Source organism: Terrapene carolina, unplaced genomic scaffold (assembly GCF_002925995.2).
Source record: "Terrapene carolina triunguis isolate 2854851 unplaced genomic scaffold, T_m_triunguis-2.0 Scaffold66, whole genome shotgun sequence".
Lineage (NCBI taxonomy): Eukaryota > Metazoa > Chordata > Testudines > Emydidae > Terrapene > Terrapene triunguis.
This window is the reverse complement of record NW_020664417.1, coordinates 42,514,077-42,532,196: the sequence shown is the minus strand read 5'-3', so window position 1 is coordinate 42,532,196 and position 18,120 is coordinate 42,514,077. Positions and strand designations below refer to the sequence as shown.

Below are 18,120 nucleotides of genomic sequence, written 5' to 3'. Positions count from 1 at the left end.
ATCGTTCAACACCATAACAATTAAACAGCTGTAACCTGTCTCATGTGTTAAGTGATGGAGCTGCAGGCAAGCTCCATAAACAGATGGTCTTACCCACCCATGCTTAATGTTAACGACTTTTTAAAAAAGAGGTGTTGACAAATCAGAACAAGAAGGCATAGTTTTAATGCAAATCGGCCAATTTGCAATTTAGATTACTCTAAAAACTAATTTGGTGTATAGAAAAAATTAAGCTGTGTTGTAAAACGGAGACATTATACAGCATTTGGATATAACAGATTCCCCACCAACATAATTATTTACTGATTTCATTCAGCTAGCAGAGTTTAATGGAAAAGCAGCTGGCAAAGTATTCATATCGATGGGATTTCTATGATTGTTACTTAATTTATTAAGGGTACATGACAGTTAAATCACAGAAATAATAGTCCCATTTCAAACAAACACTCTCTCTTCCAACCTCACCATATAGCTATTCAAAAAGGAGAGGGTCACTGAACTCATTGTGAACAGGGCTTAAAAAGAAAACATAACAACAAGCAGCAACAACAAAAACATTTTAGCAAAACTGCAATCAGAAAACATAATTAAGGAATAAATGTTCACTCAGGAGTCTATCTGGTGTCCAGTTGTGCATGTGCAATCTTGCATACACACAGAGATAAAGGTAGAGGTTGAGGATAGAAATTCCAATCTTAAATATGCAAACTACAATTACAGAAACTGGGAGGACTCCTGTGCTTAATACTTAAAAAACAAACAAAAAAATCACCAACATTTTTAATATGGGACCAATTATTTGAATAGAAATAGAATTGGTTTAGGATGAAAATCTACCATAAGAGGCAAAAATAGATCTTCACAAAATAGTAACCTCAGACTCATGAATGCCACTCCCAGATCAAATAAAGAATCGGGCAGGTAATTTCCCATGGCCTTGGCCTGGGGCTCTGTGGTAAAATAATCCTTGATCTAAACGGCACCCAGGTGGATTTAAGCAGAGGTAAAATCTTACCACTCCAAGGGGAAAAATATACACAGTAATTTAGAAATCCTTTAATTTCCTTAGCACTTAATGTGCTTTGGAACATACACTGCCCTTTATTGACTCAACTCTACAAGGTGCTGAGCATCTGCGGGAGATTCCATGCTCCTTCAACTCTTATCGATTTAAGTACATTTCAGGATTAAGTCCTACCTGAGCATGCAACTCCTGCTGAACAACTTGTACATCAGTCTTTGGAATTGTGCATCATACAGACCACACAATGAGTATATCAAGAGCAGGTATGGCATTAAGTGAGATACTGTGTGCAACTACAAAGGGCCAATGGAAATCATGCATATAAATTAATCTTTGATCTATTTTCCTGTTAGTCGAAGTAACCAAAAAATAGGGTCAGTATTAGGACTAGTTTTGTTTACTTTACATATTGGTTCTTACATATCACAATACCCCCTACTCATTTAAAATTATCTAAGAAAAATAGATTTAAATTAAATAACTGGAAACAAAAATTATTTCAAGGTAAAAATGCCAACATAAGTGAGAATACAATCCCTGATAGATTTCCTGGCTGATCCTTCCAATCTAGCATTACTAAAATTCTTGATAACCTTGCTAATGCTTTGCACAGTTTAAAACATTAGAAAACCCAAATATATTTTATATCTATTAATTTGTGAAAAACTATTAGTGTGAAAAAGTGTGCTGGAGGAAAGCACTGAAAGCTCTGGACTCATAACTTATTTGAAACAAATACCACTCTTGCTATACTGCTTATTAAAGATAACAAGTTCTCGTGCATCAGACCAATATCTGTCCATACTGATAATGCTTTTGATTTTTTTTCATATTGTTTAACAGCTAACTCCCCAGCTGTGTGTATTTCATTTGCAATTTTCCAATCTTTGGTATCCTAAACCCCAGAGCCACCTTGGTGTTTAATAGAGGTATGCTGAGCAGTGCATGTCTAAGTTTTGTCTGAACAAACAAAGCATGTCTTAGTCATCATTAATGATCTTGCTTCCCAATGTACTAAAGAATGAGAATAAAAACAAATAGCTTGTATTTTGTAGCTTAAAGGAATTAGGAATTCCCCCAGGCCAAATTTCAATGTGAATTGCCTGAATGTACATGAAAATCAATGTAACTCAATAAACAACTTGATGTTTAACATATTATTAGAAGAGAATTCCACAAAGGACTACCTTCTTTAAAATCAGAGAGATGGTTTTTTTGGCCGTTTAATACACCTCTACCCCGATATAACGCAACCCGATATAACACGAATTCTGATATAACATGGTAAAGCAGTGCTCCGGGGGGTGGGGGGGGGAAGTGGGGCTGCGCACTCTGGCGGATCAAAGCAAGTTCGATATAACGCGGTTTCACCTATAACGCGGTAAGATTTTTTGGCTCCTGAGGACAGCGTTATATCAAGGTAGAGGTGTATGTGCCAACTTGAAGAATGCAACCAGTAGGTTAACTGAAAATGAATAGAAATAAAATATTTATGGACAAACAGAAGTTCTCAGTAGATGCTTGGAATATTCTTCACTTTACTGTCTCAAACTCTGCTCATGATTTATGTAAAACCATAGCTCTTTAGATAGTCAAATAGATTATCAAGTTGGACAGCTCAGTTAATACCTTTACCTACTTAAGGCTCCATTCATGCCTTTATGATTAATGTGCACATATCTCTCCCATCATTTGGATCTAGTGTGGACATGGCAGATGCAAAATATCGAGTGGATATATCTGTCCACATAATGATGGGAATTTGTGCATGTGACCTTTGGGTGGCATTTGGCTAGTTGTGTATATATGTTGATTTCTAAAGTATGTACAGTAGAACCCCATTTATCCATCCCTCCATTATCCGGCTCTCCGTATTAACTGCACAGCCACTAAGCACAGATCCAGAAGCCGGCGATCTCCCCTATGGCTGCTAGACGATGCTGCAACCTTGCATTTTTCCAGTCTCTGGATTATCTGAAATTTTAATTATTGGATCTGGCTCCAGTCCCAATTAGATCTGATAAACTGGGTTCTGGTGTATTATCCTAGTATCTAGATGCTGAATAGCATATGAAATTGTGAGTAAAGGGATTTCCTACTTTTTCAATACATAAGGGAACATGCAAGACTTCCACGTACACAATGCAAACTACCTAAGTATTCTGCCACCAAGGGCAAGTTGTGCCAGTAAGTGGTATAAAAATGTTTGGTTTTACAGGCAAAGGATGGCTATGGAAGTACTATGTACACAGATATCACTTGTGCTTTGAAATCTGTTACTTTGGTGGCTATATTGTTATATAAACTAGAGGGGCTGGGACAAGGGCTCATTGGCTCTTTGCACGCCAGGCTGAGGAAGAATCAATTCCCATTCCACAATGGCTATGGCTATGCTATGAGCTAAGTGTGTGATTCCCCTGCTCATATGAATATACAAGAGGTAACTTGGAGAGCTAGTGCGAGTATAAATAGCATTGTAGACATGGTAGTATGGGCACCAGCTGCAGAGGCACAGCTGAGCTACGCCAAGTATGTGCTCACCATTTTTTAGATGTGTTTATACTTGGCATGGCTCAGCTATGCCTCCACTGCCACCACGACTACACTGCTATCATTTATACTTGTGCTAGCTCTCATCGAGCTATGGTGAGTATCTGGACATGAGCAGGGGAATCATGCCCCTAGTTCACAATGTAGACCTAAGACAGAGCTACGGTTGGTTAAGAGCAAGAAAAGGACCTGATTTCTCTGTAATACTGGGTCTCGAAGAGAACATCTCTAAGAAAAACATACATATCATTATGGAATATGATCCTGTGGTTCATTACTAGTCTTAGAGACCTTAAAAGCAACACAAACAAATCAAACATTAACCAAAGGTGGGATTGTCCTGACAACAGCAACCACACAATAAATATATGTATTGAAAAAGACAGACCTGCTTGCCCAATGCTGAAGAAAAACCTGTTTGTGCCTAATATGTTGGAAATATTGTTCAAGAATAGTTCATCTGTGCACAACTATAACCCAGGTAATGCAGCCCAGGTCAGTGAGACCAACAGTACAGTGATCTGCTGACTAACTGCTGTTTGGCAAGTTAAGTTACCTAAGGAAAGGCTTTATCTTACACTCCCATTTTTTCCTAAGATTAATTTTTTTTAAAAAGAGAAGTAGTTCTCCTCCCACCTCTCTAATCACTTCTTTAGCATGTGCTTTGGTGGATCCTCCTCATCCCCTCTCCAACTTGCTGGAAGGGTTTCACAGGACTCTGTCCTTGTTGCCTTTCTCTTCTCTCTCTATACCTTATTTGTGGGTAATCTCATCCGCAAACACAAATTCAACTACCATCTTTCTGCTGACAACTCCAGAGCTCCCTCCCTATTCTTCACCTGTTTCCTTCTGTCCAAACTAAAATCTCAGCCTGTCTCTCTGACATCTCCTCATGGATGTCTAGCAGTCAAAAAAACTGAAATTGTCTATGAAAAAGAGCTCTTAATCAGGCTCCCGCAGAAACCTCCCTCCTGCCTCTTTTAATCATGTGGACAAGACCACCATCCTGTCACTTAGGCCCACAACCTGTGTGTCCTCTTCAACCTGGATCACGTTGTAGGTCCTCACTACTAGCCTATGTCTAAATCTTGTTGACTCATTCTGCATAACAGCTCTAAGATATGGCTTTCCTCTCACCTAAAAAACCCAACAAGTCTTGTCCAAGCTCTCATCATCTTGCGTATCAATTAATGCAATAATTTGCATCCCTTTGTCTGGCCTTGAATAATGCAATCTTTCCTAAATTATATCCATTAAGAGTTATGCAGCAAAGATCATTTTCCAGGCCCATCAATTTGACCATCTCACCCCTCTTGCAGCCCTTCACTGGATTTCCCTTCTCTATTGCATCAAACATAAGCTGCTCATCTTCACTTTCAAGGCCCTCAATAGCCTATCATCTCTTATTCATTATCGAGATGTCAATTCCCACCTACGTTCAGTCCATGATGTCTGCCTCCATCAGCAAATTATTAAATTTTCAAACAAGCACCTTTGTGCTCCATGCTACCCTCCCTGCTTGGGAGCAGCTTCCCATAAACATCTGCAAAGCTACCTCATTACCCTCTGTCAAAATCTCCTTAAAACTCTCCTTTGCCATGATGCCTATGAAAACCTTGACAACAGTTAGCCCACAGGTGGGATTAGACCACTGCCTATCAAGCTGAAAAATATTCATAGACTCAGATTATAAAGCCAGAAGGGACCATTGTGATAATCTAATCAGACCTCCTGTATAATACAGGCCCAATAGGACTTCCCACAATTAATTCCTGCTTTAAATAGCTCTTATATTTTAGAAAAACAACCAATCTTGATTTAACATTTTCCAGTGATGGATAATCCACCACGACCCTTGGTAAATTGTTCCAATGGTTAATTACCCTCACTCTTAAAAATGCTCACCTTAATTCTTGTCTGAATTTGTCTAGCTTCAACTTCCAGCCACTGGACCTTATTATACCTTTGTCTGCTAGACTGAAGAGCCCTTTACTATCAAATTTCTGTTTCCTATGTTTTGCAGTGTTGTTGTAGTCATGGTGTTTATCTCTCTAGAACACTCCCATACCATCATCAACTTCCTGGACACCATGATCAATTTAAACAATGGAACCCTACAGATGGTATATTCAAGAAATCCCAAGAATCATCACACTTCCCTCCACAGATCCAACAATCACACCAGACATACCAAGAAATCTGTTATCTACAGCCATGCACTCGGATACAACAGAATATGCTCTGAAGAGGAAGTGTGGGATACTCACTTAAAACTACCTTCACTAAACAAGGACACTTTACCAGAGAAGTACTGTAGATTGGAACATGGAGCAGGCTACCCAAATATTGCAGGAGACCTCTGCTTCAATACAGAAAAAAACCCCACTGACTGCACACTCTTTGCTGTCACTACCATCCCACACTAGAATCCATATGGAGTATCATCCAACAATTACAACCCACATTTGATGGGGACCACATCCTGAAAGAAATCTTCCCTGAACCCTCTCTTCTGGCCTTCAAACAATGCCTCAACCTCACCAAGCTCATCAGAATCAAGTTCCCCACAGACCAGGATATACCAACTCAAAGTGGCACCAGACACTGCCATAACAACAGATGTAAAACCTGCAGACATATCTCCACTACTACGATGATCAATACCCCCACAACACACCTTTCAAGATCCATGGGTCCTATAGACATTTATCACAACATGTGGTGTACCATATCCAGTGCATCAAATGCCCCAACAATTACGTTGGTGAAACCAGACAATCACTACATTCTCAAATGAACTCACTCCAAAAAATGATAAAAAGACAAAAACACCGTATCACTCATGGGCAAACATTTTTCACTAAGCAATCACTCCATATCTGACCTCTCAGACTTCCATCTTTTTTTGTTCTGTGTTTGTACAGTGCCTAGCACAATGGGGTCCTGGTCCATGACTTAGGCCTCCTAAGTGCTATGATAAGACAAGTAAATAATAGTATCACTTGCTTTTGTGTGACAACATTTCTTTCCCTTTTTCGAATTCCTCTGCCCTTTTTGGTATATATACACGCACAAATCCCTGCATTGACTCACTGCCCACAGATGCCTGTCAAATTCTGTGCAATTGGAAAAGTATACATCCAAAGGCAGAATGTGGCCTTTGGTAAGTTTCTGGAAAGACACATTAATTAAATTCCAGGAAAGAGAATGATCTTTCATATAATTTGAAGAAAAGGGTCACACACTTTGCTTTTTGTCTATATTATTTGGAATATACAGGGTGTAAATAATTCAATGATCAAAGCACAGGAGTTAAGAACATAAGAATGGCCATACTGGATCAGACTAAAGGTCCCTCCAGCCCAATATCCTGTCTACCGACAGTGGCCAATGCCAGGTGCCCCAGAGGGAGTGAACCTAACAGGTAATGATCAAGTGATCTCTCTCCTGCCATCCATCTCCACCCTCTGACAAACAGAGGCTAGGGACACCATTCCTTACCTATCCAGGCTAATAGCCATTAATGGACTTAACCTCCATGAATTTATCTAGTTCTCTTTTAACAGGCAAGGAGTTCCACAGGTTGACTGTGCGCTGTGTGAAGAACTTCCTTTTATTTGTTTTAAACCTTCTGCCCATTAATTTCATTTGGTGGCCCCTCGTTCTTATATTATGGGAACAAGTAAATAACTTTTCCTTATTTACTTTCTATACATCACTCATGATTTTATATACCTCTACCATATCCTCCCTTAGTCTCCTCTTTTCCAAGCTGAAAAGTCCTAGCCTCTTTAATCTCTCCTCACATGGGACCCATTCCAAACCCCTAAACATTTTAGTTGCCCTTTTCTGAACTTTTTCTGATGCCAGTATATCTTTTTTGAGATGAGGAGACCACATCTGTACACAGTATTCAAGATGTGGGCGTAGCATGGATTTATATAAGGGCAATAAGATATTCTCCATCTTATTCGCTATCCCTTTTTTAATGATTCCTAACATCCTGTTTGCTTTTTTGACTGCCGCTGCACACTGCATGGATGTCTTCAGAGAACTATCCACGATGACTCCAAGATCTCTTTCCCGATTAGTTGTAGCTAAATTAGCCCCCATCATATTGTATGTATAGTTGGGGTTATTTTTTTCCAATGTGCATTACTTTACATTTATCCACATTAAATTTCATTTCCCATTTTGTTGGGAAACCAATCACTTAGTTTTGTGAGATCTTTTTGAAGTTCTTCACAGTCTGCTTTGGTCTTAACTATCTTGATCAGTTTAGTATCATCTGCAAACTTTGCCACCTCACTGTTTACCCCTTTCTCCAGATCATTTATGAAGAAGTTGAATAGGATTGGTTTCTAAAGGATAGAACATTTTTGATTATGAAAACACAGAGATTAATGAAGACTGCTTCTTTTGAATTTGTCATTTTAAAGTGCTTTGAAATATAATGTTATTTGCTTAGCAAATATCTTGTACAACTGTAAAGTAGAAATTCATTATGTCAACAAAAAGGATAATTGGAGGGGGGGGCAGTTAGATCTCTTTACCACCTTGGTAAGTGGGGTTTTTTTGGGCTTTCTTCTCAGTAAAGGGGGGGGGAGAAGGTAGCATAGTAACACATCTCTTGAAAAACTATCACATAAAAATAAAAAAGCATATATCAGAAGACTTATTTACAGATTTAAAAAATATGTAAGCTTCTCCTCCAGAGGAGGCAGCTACAGGAAATGATTGAAAGGGAAATTCTTGCACCTCCCATTTGTGGCAAACAAGCTGTAAAGACTTGATGAGCCATTATATAATCATTTCCTTTCTTAAAACATCCATTCCTTTACACAGACTGACAGGTGCAAATATTCTGTTTGAAGAAACGAGCTTCAAAGTGTTACATTTCTGATGCACAAAAGACCAGGAATTCTAGCTTTTTGAGTTTTGTATTGAAGACAGATATTAAAGCACAGCTAGCCTACCAATAGTACAGTGCTCTCCATTCCATCCCTGGCTACATTCACACTTCCCATCTTTACAGGTTCCATGTTCAGCACAGCGAGGGTGGCAGGCTCTTTGATTGCAGGCTGGTCCAGTCCAACCTTCTTCGCAACGACATGTTCCACCCATGCAAACACCATGAGAGCCACAGTCCACAGAACAGATTTCTGTATTTAAAAGGAGGGATGGAAGAAAAAGAGAGAAAGAATGAGAGGAGAGTACACATTAATTAGCAGAGTTACATTTTAATTCAACATATGAAGGAGAAAAGCAAAATCTTTGAAAATTAAATCAAAGGAATTTACTGCTAAAAGCATTTTCAGGTAGGACCCAAGAGAATATGGAATATGGAATTTTATCTCTGCTAATGCTTAATTAGTTACCCAGTAGACTTAGTAATGCCTAAGTGTCCACAGCTCTTCTGTCAGTTAGCTCTGAGTAATTTCCAATTATATTTTTTGCGAGCACATATTTCTTAAGAGTTACCTTTTGTAGCTTAGATTATATGCATTTAAACCCATTAGAATTTGCTGCATAGGTTTAGTGACTAAATGTACCACATACCTTAGAGGTCATTTACATTATAGGCAAAAATCTACAATTGAACAAAAGTTCAATTTAGCAAAGGGGCTTTTTTCCTTGCCCCCAGGTTTCTTTCAAATTTGAAATGTGCCATCTCTGACATATTTTTTCATTAAAAAGAATCAGCCTCAGTGAGACACATTAGTGCATTGCTGACATACTGACATGTCTGTTAAATATAAGATTTTTTTAAAACTTTCTGTAAATTTATAGCAATGACAGCTTTAGGCAGTCTGGTTTAAAAACAGAAAGACTATTAAAAATAAATCAACAAAAGCATTCAACTTGTCACCTACACTAACAGGGTTTTATAACTAGTAGAATAATTGAAAAGAACATTAAGGCCTAAGTTATTCATAGGCCAAACAATATATCTTACATCTCAAAACTAATACAAGATAATAATTCAGGTTGTTATAGTTTGCATTTATCTTTTTTCTTTATTCAGTCAGTATTTGGAAAACTTCATTTGTGTGAAGCTGACTACAGAAAAAAAAGCCTTAGGGATGTTTTTTAGTCTCTTAGAATACAGTTAGTCACAATCATATGCTGGTTCATAAGAATATTATGTTTAGTTTGGGTTTCCTTGTAAAAGACAGCAAACCACTCTAATAAGAAAGAACTGAAATTATTTTTGACTGCAATAAAAGGAGAGCTCATAAAAGAGGCTGAAAGCTTTTACATTCGGGCTTTGTTTCCAGTTTTTCATTCAGTAGTATTTTCCCCCCAATAGATTATAATTCTCTGCCTCAAAGTGCTATAAAACATTCAACACAGCATCAAGTTGTGATGGCACTTCTTATGAACAATAGTGCAGAATGTTTACTGGGCAAGAGAGCTGGGCTGTTTTTCCCACACAACATTTTCTATCTACTTTGAATTATATTTTTGATTAAAAGATCTGAGATGGTCTGATTAACTTCAGAGTTACAGAACATCAACCCAGCTGCAGGAGAGGCAGAGGTTTATTTCAGAGGTTCCCTCTTTTCTCTTCAATCTAATCAATTTTTCATTAGGGTGAAGGTGTTTATCAGCTTTGAGCACACTAGCTTTGAGCAAGGTGTGTCAATCTTTGTAATGAACTTATTAATTAGAGTTAATTTAATTGAAGTGGAATTGAAGGGCTAATGGACAAACTGCTGATGAAGATAGAGGAAAGCTCTGTTGATTTCAACCCTGTAAGCCGTCTGATGGATAACTCATTCTTCTCCCTTTAGCAGCTTAATAAAATGTTTCTTTATGAGTAAGATTTACTTATTTATTGACTTTACATATCTGAAGGTCATTTTGTACAACTTCAGTAGGGGTTCTTTATGTTTTATTGAACAAACTAGTTAATACTTCATAAGTCTGAAGTAACTGAAATATCTGAATATACATGAAACAGAATACTTTTATACATTTCAACTATTAACTACTTTTCGAAACACGAGCACAAATAGTGTGTAAAGATGGATGCCATCAGAAGATGTGTACAATCCATATTTTCTTTGAACCATATAGCAGACTTTCCATAAACAGTCATTTTTATAAGAACCTAAGCACATGGGTGCCATACAAGATGAGCTCAGAAAGCTTTCTGTGCACAGTAGACATTCAAAAACAAAATTAGCAGAATAGTAGAGGACAACACCTTTTCTGAAGTGGGTTGTAGCCCACGAAAGCTTATGCTCTAATAAATTTGTTAGTCTCTAAGGTGCCACAAGTACTCCTGTTCTTTTTGCGGATACAGACTAACACGGCTGCTACTCTGAAATACTACTTTAGTATCTGATAATATATATGCATACACAAAGTAAAAACCTAAATCTGAAAGTAATATGAAACATTAAATATGGTAAAATACTCCCCTTCTACAGTTTTCTCACTCTGTTGCCTTCTCTTGTTGCCTACCTATACCTGAGCTACCAATGACTTTCAAGGACTGTTGATCAATATCATAGATATCAGACACAAACTGCATTTCAAAATGGCAGTTATTTACAGAGAATTGGCTAAATATCATTTATAACTTGATATAAAACCACTACTCCTCAAGGAAGCCACGTGTCCAGATGTCATTAAGAACATCAACTACTTTGTTATATTATTACACTTTTTTTTGGCAAAACACATCTGAAAATTAGAAATTATTCAGATTTTAAATATGTCATTACAAAATGAGTACCGGTAATTTTTTCCAAAATTTGGCACAAAAAGGTTGCTCTCAGACTGAGACTAAAATTCAGACTCTGATCTAAATTACAGTAATTCCATATTTTAATCCAAATTTATACCAATGTATCTAAGATAAGCAACTGGCCTTAAATGTGCCAAGTTTTGGCCTTGAAGAAAGCCTTATCTGTTAGAACTGTTGGCCCAATCATGCAGTCCTTATTCAGGCAAAATTTCCATTAACTTCAGTTGAAGTTTTGCCTGAACAAGAACTACAGGATTGGCCCCTCCAAGCCGCTAAAAATAGATTTTTCAAATGGAAATATTTCTGGATGCGTCATGAACACAGTTCTAAATATGTAGATGAATATCTCAGTACAGATCTTAAATTCAGAAGGTACATATAACATTTTATTCTTTTCTTTGAACCACCAGCAAAAAATGCCTTCAATTAATATCTGAGTGAAGAAACTGTTTGATTTTCAAATATTTACAAATGGTCATTTGTTCTGAATGTTTCACTCATGATTTATGGCCTAATCCTGCTCCCACTACAGTCTATAGAAAGACTTAGCTTCAATAGAAGCTGGATCAGATTCTTACACAATAATGCAAGATTATGTATTAATTTAAAATATATTAGAGTTTTACACATAGGGAATGTTTTTAATCCTTACCATTTGAGCAATCTGCACCTGTCCAATTAGGGTCACAAGTGCAGGTACCACTTTCTTGAAGGTACGTCCCATGACCAGAGCACTGGTCTGGACACATTGTCTTCAGTATTTCACAGTTGCTACCACCCCATCCTGGATTACAGTGGCACTCTCCATGGATACACACACCATGACTGGAACAGGCTGGGTCTAAGCAATCAGCTGGACAGAAAAGAAAAAGATAATCTTTAATATGTTATTATTAACAATTACAATAGCAGCAATTATTATCGAAGGATTTTAAGCACTTTCTGAATTAATTAAAAAACTCCTGTGAGGTAAACTGTACTACACTCATTTAACAACAAACAGTAAACTGAGATACGAGGCGATGAGGCAAATCACAATTTTACGTAATGAGTCAGTGGAAGAACAGAGAGTAGAACTCACGAATCCTGAGGTGGTCCCTAGCCAGCCTGCTTTAATCACAAGATAACAAGCACTATCTGATCAAATAAATAAATAAAAAAAATCAATATATAACTAATAGAGTGCAACTTCTAATCAATTTTTGCTAGCATATTGGTAATTTTCTTTGTAGTAATTAGATCATCAAAAGTAATTGTAAGGATCCATGTTCATATATGTAACTGGTTTAATGATATCCTGGGGATAACAGACATAAACCTCGAAGTCATTGATGTAACTGAGACTCTTGCAAGGATTTGTAATTTTCCTGAATTATACCAAGATTCACTTGAGTTTTCAGGCTATTGCTCTCTGTTCTCCTAATCACAGAGTAACAAAATCTTGGATTCTCTATAACAAGCAGTATCAACTGACCTAATCCACTACTACTGAGTTCTGACAGCTGTATAGGACCCTCAACCTGTTTGAGAAATAAATGAGTTGGGTATTCTCTATCCTTCTTAATTCACTTTAATGTGCTTTAGATGACGAGATTTAATTTAGCAATTTGACTCAATAAAACTTTACACTTGTAGGGTCAATGGTCTGAAAATTTAATTCCAGAGACTTAATTGCATTACTTTGTATGTAGAGATCAATAAAATCAATTTGATTGAGGAAGGGAAATGGTGCTTTTTCCTCCTAAAAAAATGAATAGAAAATGAACTCCACTTTACAGCACACCAGAATGAATACACATACATCTCTAAAATACAAAAAAAAAGATGCATAATTTTTCAATGTGATGCATTTGAATCAGCATTTTCAACTGTAAGTCTTTATAAAAATGTTGGTGGGAAAGACCATATGCAATAGAGTAACAAATTCTTCTACAATGTGAAAAAATCACTGTCTTTCTGTGTTCTAACAGTCATCTTTTCTTGTGTTTCCCTCGTAGCTGATGTCAGACAGATAAAATAAATCTATTTTTAATATGCTGAAATTATTAGACAAAACCTGCTGAAAGCAAAATATCTAGCAAACAGGATATTTGAGTATGCTTGATATAAGGTGAACAATTTGCCAGCACCCTGGCTTTAATGGGCCAGATTTTCAGTTGGTGCAAATTGACATGGCTCCAGTGAAATCAATAGTGCTATGCTGACTTACACCAGCTGAAAAATCTGACCCACTATGTTGTAACCTGACATTTTAGAAACATTACTGTAGATGCTTGGGTAAATATTTACTTATTTACCTTCTTCACAGTTTTCTCCTTTGTACCCAGAGTTGCAGGCACAAGAGCCCATGATACAGATCCCACGGCCCCCACATTGAGGATCAATACACTGGGTGGTAGGCACATCACACTCTGTACCCTTCCAACCGCTGAAACAGAGACAGCGCCCTTTGGAATACTGCCCGTTGCCACTACACAATACTGGGCAGGCTGCTGTGAAATAAAACATGACAGAAGAATTAACAAAACTCTTTTCAATCAAGCTTTGGGAAAAAAGAGGAACATGTATGTAACGAGTTGCATGCCAGTTTCTTTTCCTTGGTAGATTAGCAATGGCTTGTCTTTCTGCAGTTTATTTATTTTAACTTAAGAAAATAATTTGGTTCAGATACCTCTTGAACAATCAGGGCCCAGAAATCCAGGAAAACAATGGCATGATCCAGAAACACACTCTCCGTTTCCATGGCAATTTCGGGGGCATTCCACTACAGACTCTGAAAGAAAGAGTAAGAAAAAAAAATTCATAGAGACTCCCACCATAGTACTAAACTAGAACAGAAGGTGTCTATCATCTAATTCTAAACCACTGGTGACTGACAGCAAATTAAGGTACTTGCAGAAGCATGTATGTCGCTTTATTTAGTGATTGTAAGAAAGTAAATAGTGGCTAATTTCCTGTAATTAATGCTTGTGGTATCCTATTACATTATGTTATAACAAGCAGCTCAAGATTTAAACAGTAAAATGATAGTTACTTTATGCTCATAATACAGCCCAATGCTGCTTAATGAACATTTCAAAAAAGCATCTTCATTTGTGAACTATACATCATGGGAGGCTTTCATACTTCAATTACTAAACAATTAAAATACATTTCTATATCTTTTGTTATGTAATGAAGAAAACATAATAAATTCAACATTTGTGAAAACAACCCAGAGTATTTAACTCAGAAAACTCATCTCTATTTTTAACAGAATGCTTAGATTGCAGCTTTTGGTGAAAACTTTGAAGATTGTGCTTACCTATAACAATGGTATTAAAAGACACCTGCTCTGCATTTTTCCCATCATTATAAAAAGCCAGATGCCAGATTCCAGAATCCAAATACTGGATAAAACCTGCCTCATGGAGACTGATAGACCTTGTCTGTCGGCCTGCTCTCTCTGACTCAAGCAGGTTGCGCTGTTCTCTTGCGATCAACCTGCTACCATCAAGGAGTTCCACAAAGTCATACTACAAGGGAGGAATGTGCAAAGGGTTTATTATCCACTTATTTCTCTTTTTAGTTACCATTTTCATAATTTTTTCTATAATTTAGCGTTATGAAATGTGCCAGCCCCAAAGACTGCAGTTCTATATTCCTTCATAGAACAAATAGTACAGAGAGTGGCAGTGCAAGCTTCCCCACAATATCATGCAATATGCTTTCAGCTTGACTTGGAGAGATCCCTTCTAGAACAGAGGAGATAAAATCTCAGGCTATGTCTACATGACCCCACAATTCGACTATGGGGGTGTGAACTGAAGCATGCACTAGCATGTGGCGTTGTAACTCCCCCGTGTGGACGCTTACTGGCATGAACTAAAGCAGTGGTTCTCAAACTTTTGTACTGGTGACTCCTTTCACATAGCAAGCCTCTGAGTGTGACACCCTCTGCCCCCAATAAATTAAAAACTCATTTTTTATATTTAACACTATTATAAATGCTGGAGGCAAAGCGGGATTTGGGGTGGAGGCTGACAGCTCAGGACCCACCATGTAATAATCTCGCAACCCCCTGAGGGATCCCGACCCCCAGTTTGAGAACCTCTGAACTAAAGGACTATGTCAATGTGAATGAAGTACCTTTTAGTTTACAACTGCAGCGTCCACATGGGGGAGGTACAGCACAACATGCTAGTGTGTGCTACAGGTCTCACCCCACCATAGTCCAAACTGCAGAGCCATGTAGACAAGCCCTCAGTGTTTGTCTGTTCTTTCACCCTTCTTGCTGAGATTTCTAAGGAGAATGCCAAGTAATGCCAATTGTCATGGTGGTGCTTTCTTGTGATATTGACACCTGACAACCAATTCATTTAACATTAATTTGCAGAACAAAAGTCAGACGAGGTTAGTTTGCAGTCACAATTTGCAGATGTGAGCTGGCCATCTGCAGGTGAAAGACTCATTCCATATTGACTGTGCCATATAAATTAACTAATAAGAATATCCCACCCCAATCCATTACCCTTTGCTTCTTCTTTTGTTTCACAATCCAAGGTAAGTTCTCTGTTGGTGTAATTCCACTGACTTCAATAAAGAAACTACAGCAGAAAATATGGCCTTACATTTCTTTTGTACAAAGTAAACCAAATACCAAATGCAAAGTATAACAGGTTAAAAATGCAGGAGGCAGTGACAGAAAATACTGTAGTTCAGATTAAAACTCTTCAAAAGCTATCACAAAATTTTATAATTTGTTTTATTAATAGCAACAACTACATTTGGGGGGTGGGGTGGGAAAATATAACATCTGAGTTGCCACAAGCACGGGAGACAAAGAGGTTTATCATCTTAAATCCACATATAAGACCCTATCCACAAAATGCCTGTTAGCACTAATGGTAGCTGTTTGATCAACTCTGCACATTCAGAGGAGAAACCCTGGGTCAGATCTTCAGCTGGTGTAAATTGGTATAGCTCCATCTAGTCAATGGACCTACACTGAAAGTTTATACTACCCGAGGATCTGGCTCCAAATCGCTAAAGATTTCTTTGCTGCATTTGTCAAGTAAAGATTATATTATATAACAAAGAGTTACCACCTATTAACTTTAAGGATCACTGTTTCCTACAATAAAGAGTAATGTGGTTTCCACATTCAGTCCAGTTTCATTTTTACTCTGACGTGTCTACTGTGTGAGGTGAACTACTATATACAAACTTTCTATCTTCCCACATATTTGAGATAGCACTAAAATGGTATTTCATTCAAGGTCTATTTAGGTAAAGGCCAGTGTATGAAACCACTGATTTACCTAAGTTGTGATAAAGTCAGTTACTGGGACTGGAGAATCAGTGGTTTTATGTACTGACTTATGACCTTCGGAAACTGCTCCTTGTATGGCATAAAACAGGATAGTCTTCATCTCTGGACAGGACCTAAGCACTGGAATCCTCTTCTCCTGAAACTCTCCTTGGTTGTTAAAAACACATGATATTTTAATAATGTTGCTCTGCAATAAATCTGAATTATTATCTCAACACCATTAAAAATGTAAAAGAAAAGCATAGATCATATGCCTTTACTAATACCTGAGCCAATTTCCTTTCAGCTACGTCTCAACAACCATAGTAGAAATTAACATGATTAGTATGGGCAGAAGCTAGTACCTTGATATGCTGTCACCTTGAATGTTCAAGCAATCCCACATGAAAACTAATGCAACTATTTTGGAAAAGCACTGCTTTGTCAGAGAATTAAATATTTATCTTAATTCATGAAAGATACAAAAACTATCTCTTTTCCCCCTCAGATACTCACAAACCCTTCTATCTGATCACAATACCTAATATCACTGAAAGAAGAAAGAAAAAGATCTCCATTCTGAGTTTTAGCTGGTTATTTATGGACAATATGAATTGTTTTTCAAATTACTTCAGAAGGACACTTCTTGTTGTAGGACAATCTCAGTTAAGAACACATTTTTGATCTGGGAATTAGAGATTGTACTACTTAATTGACCACAAAGAGTATACTGATAGCTGACAGGCATAGTATAATTAATCATTTTAGAACTATAACATAATAAAGATTTATGTTAAATGGATAGTATTTCTGAGGTTGATTTTTTAAAAGCCATGCATATGGCTGTCACCATTCATTCCATCCCCAGCAAACAGGAGTAATGTGGCTTAAATCCTATAAAGACTGCTTCATAAATTTAGGAGTGGGGTTGTGAAAGGGCATAGAGTGGAAAAACAATGACCTTTATGTGCTAAAAATACTTTCATTTTGTTTTCCTCCTATGAGGATAAATTAATTAGCTTTATTGAGTATAAATGGGATGATCTACCCCTCCACATTCAGTTTTGCTTTAAGCCACCAAAGTCCTTTGTTATTCTTAAAGTCTCCTTAAATAAAAACGTATTGATTCTCTGGTTGTAATGAAACTGACATTTTTAGAAAGTGTCACAAAGACTTTTAGACTAGCATTGCTTGGATTTGAATGGACAGCTACTGTCAATTATTTCTGGTTGACTTATTTATAATTCCCCAGAAATAGAGACCTATATATCTAGTGCTGCTCTATGACACACACATATTAGTAAGCACTGAGGCCATCATTCGGAAACTTGGGTGCCTAAAGTAAAAAACAGAAATACAACCTGAAAAACCACAGTTCCTAATTATGTTATATTGAAATACACCTCTACCCCGATATAACGCGACCCGATATAACACGAATTTGGATATAACGCGGTAAAGCAGTGCTCCGGGGGGGGGGGGGGGGGGGGGGGGGCGGGG

The 18,120-nt window shown here is 37.5% G+C and overlaps 1 protein-coding gene across 4 annotated transcripts in view; it reads right to left on the bottom strand.

The window, feature by feature from the left end:
- TENM3 (teneurin transmembrane protein 3) overlaps positions 1-18,120 on the bottom strand; it is a 665,511-nt gene that overhangs the window by 106,426 nt on the left and 540,965 nt on the right. For all 4 annotated transcript variants that reach the window (XM_024194541.2, XM_024194516.2, XM_024194527.2 and 1 more), the window contains 5 exons: positions 14,635-14,845; positions 14,002-14,103; positions 13,628-13,822; positions 11,983-12,183; positions 8,551-8,736 (listed from right to left, as the gene is read on the bottom strand). In XM_024194541.2, coding sequence (XP_024050309.1) covers positions 8,551-8,736; positions 11,983-12,183; positions 13,628-13,822; positions 14,002-14,103; positions 14,635-14,845 — 895 coding nt within the window. The remainder of the gene's footprint in view (positions 1-8,550; positions 8,737-11,982; positions 12,184-13,627; positions 13,823-14,001; positions 14,104-14,634; positions 14,846-18,120) is intronic.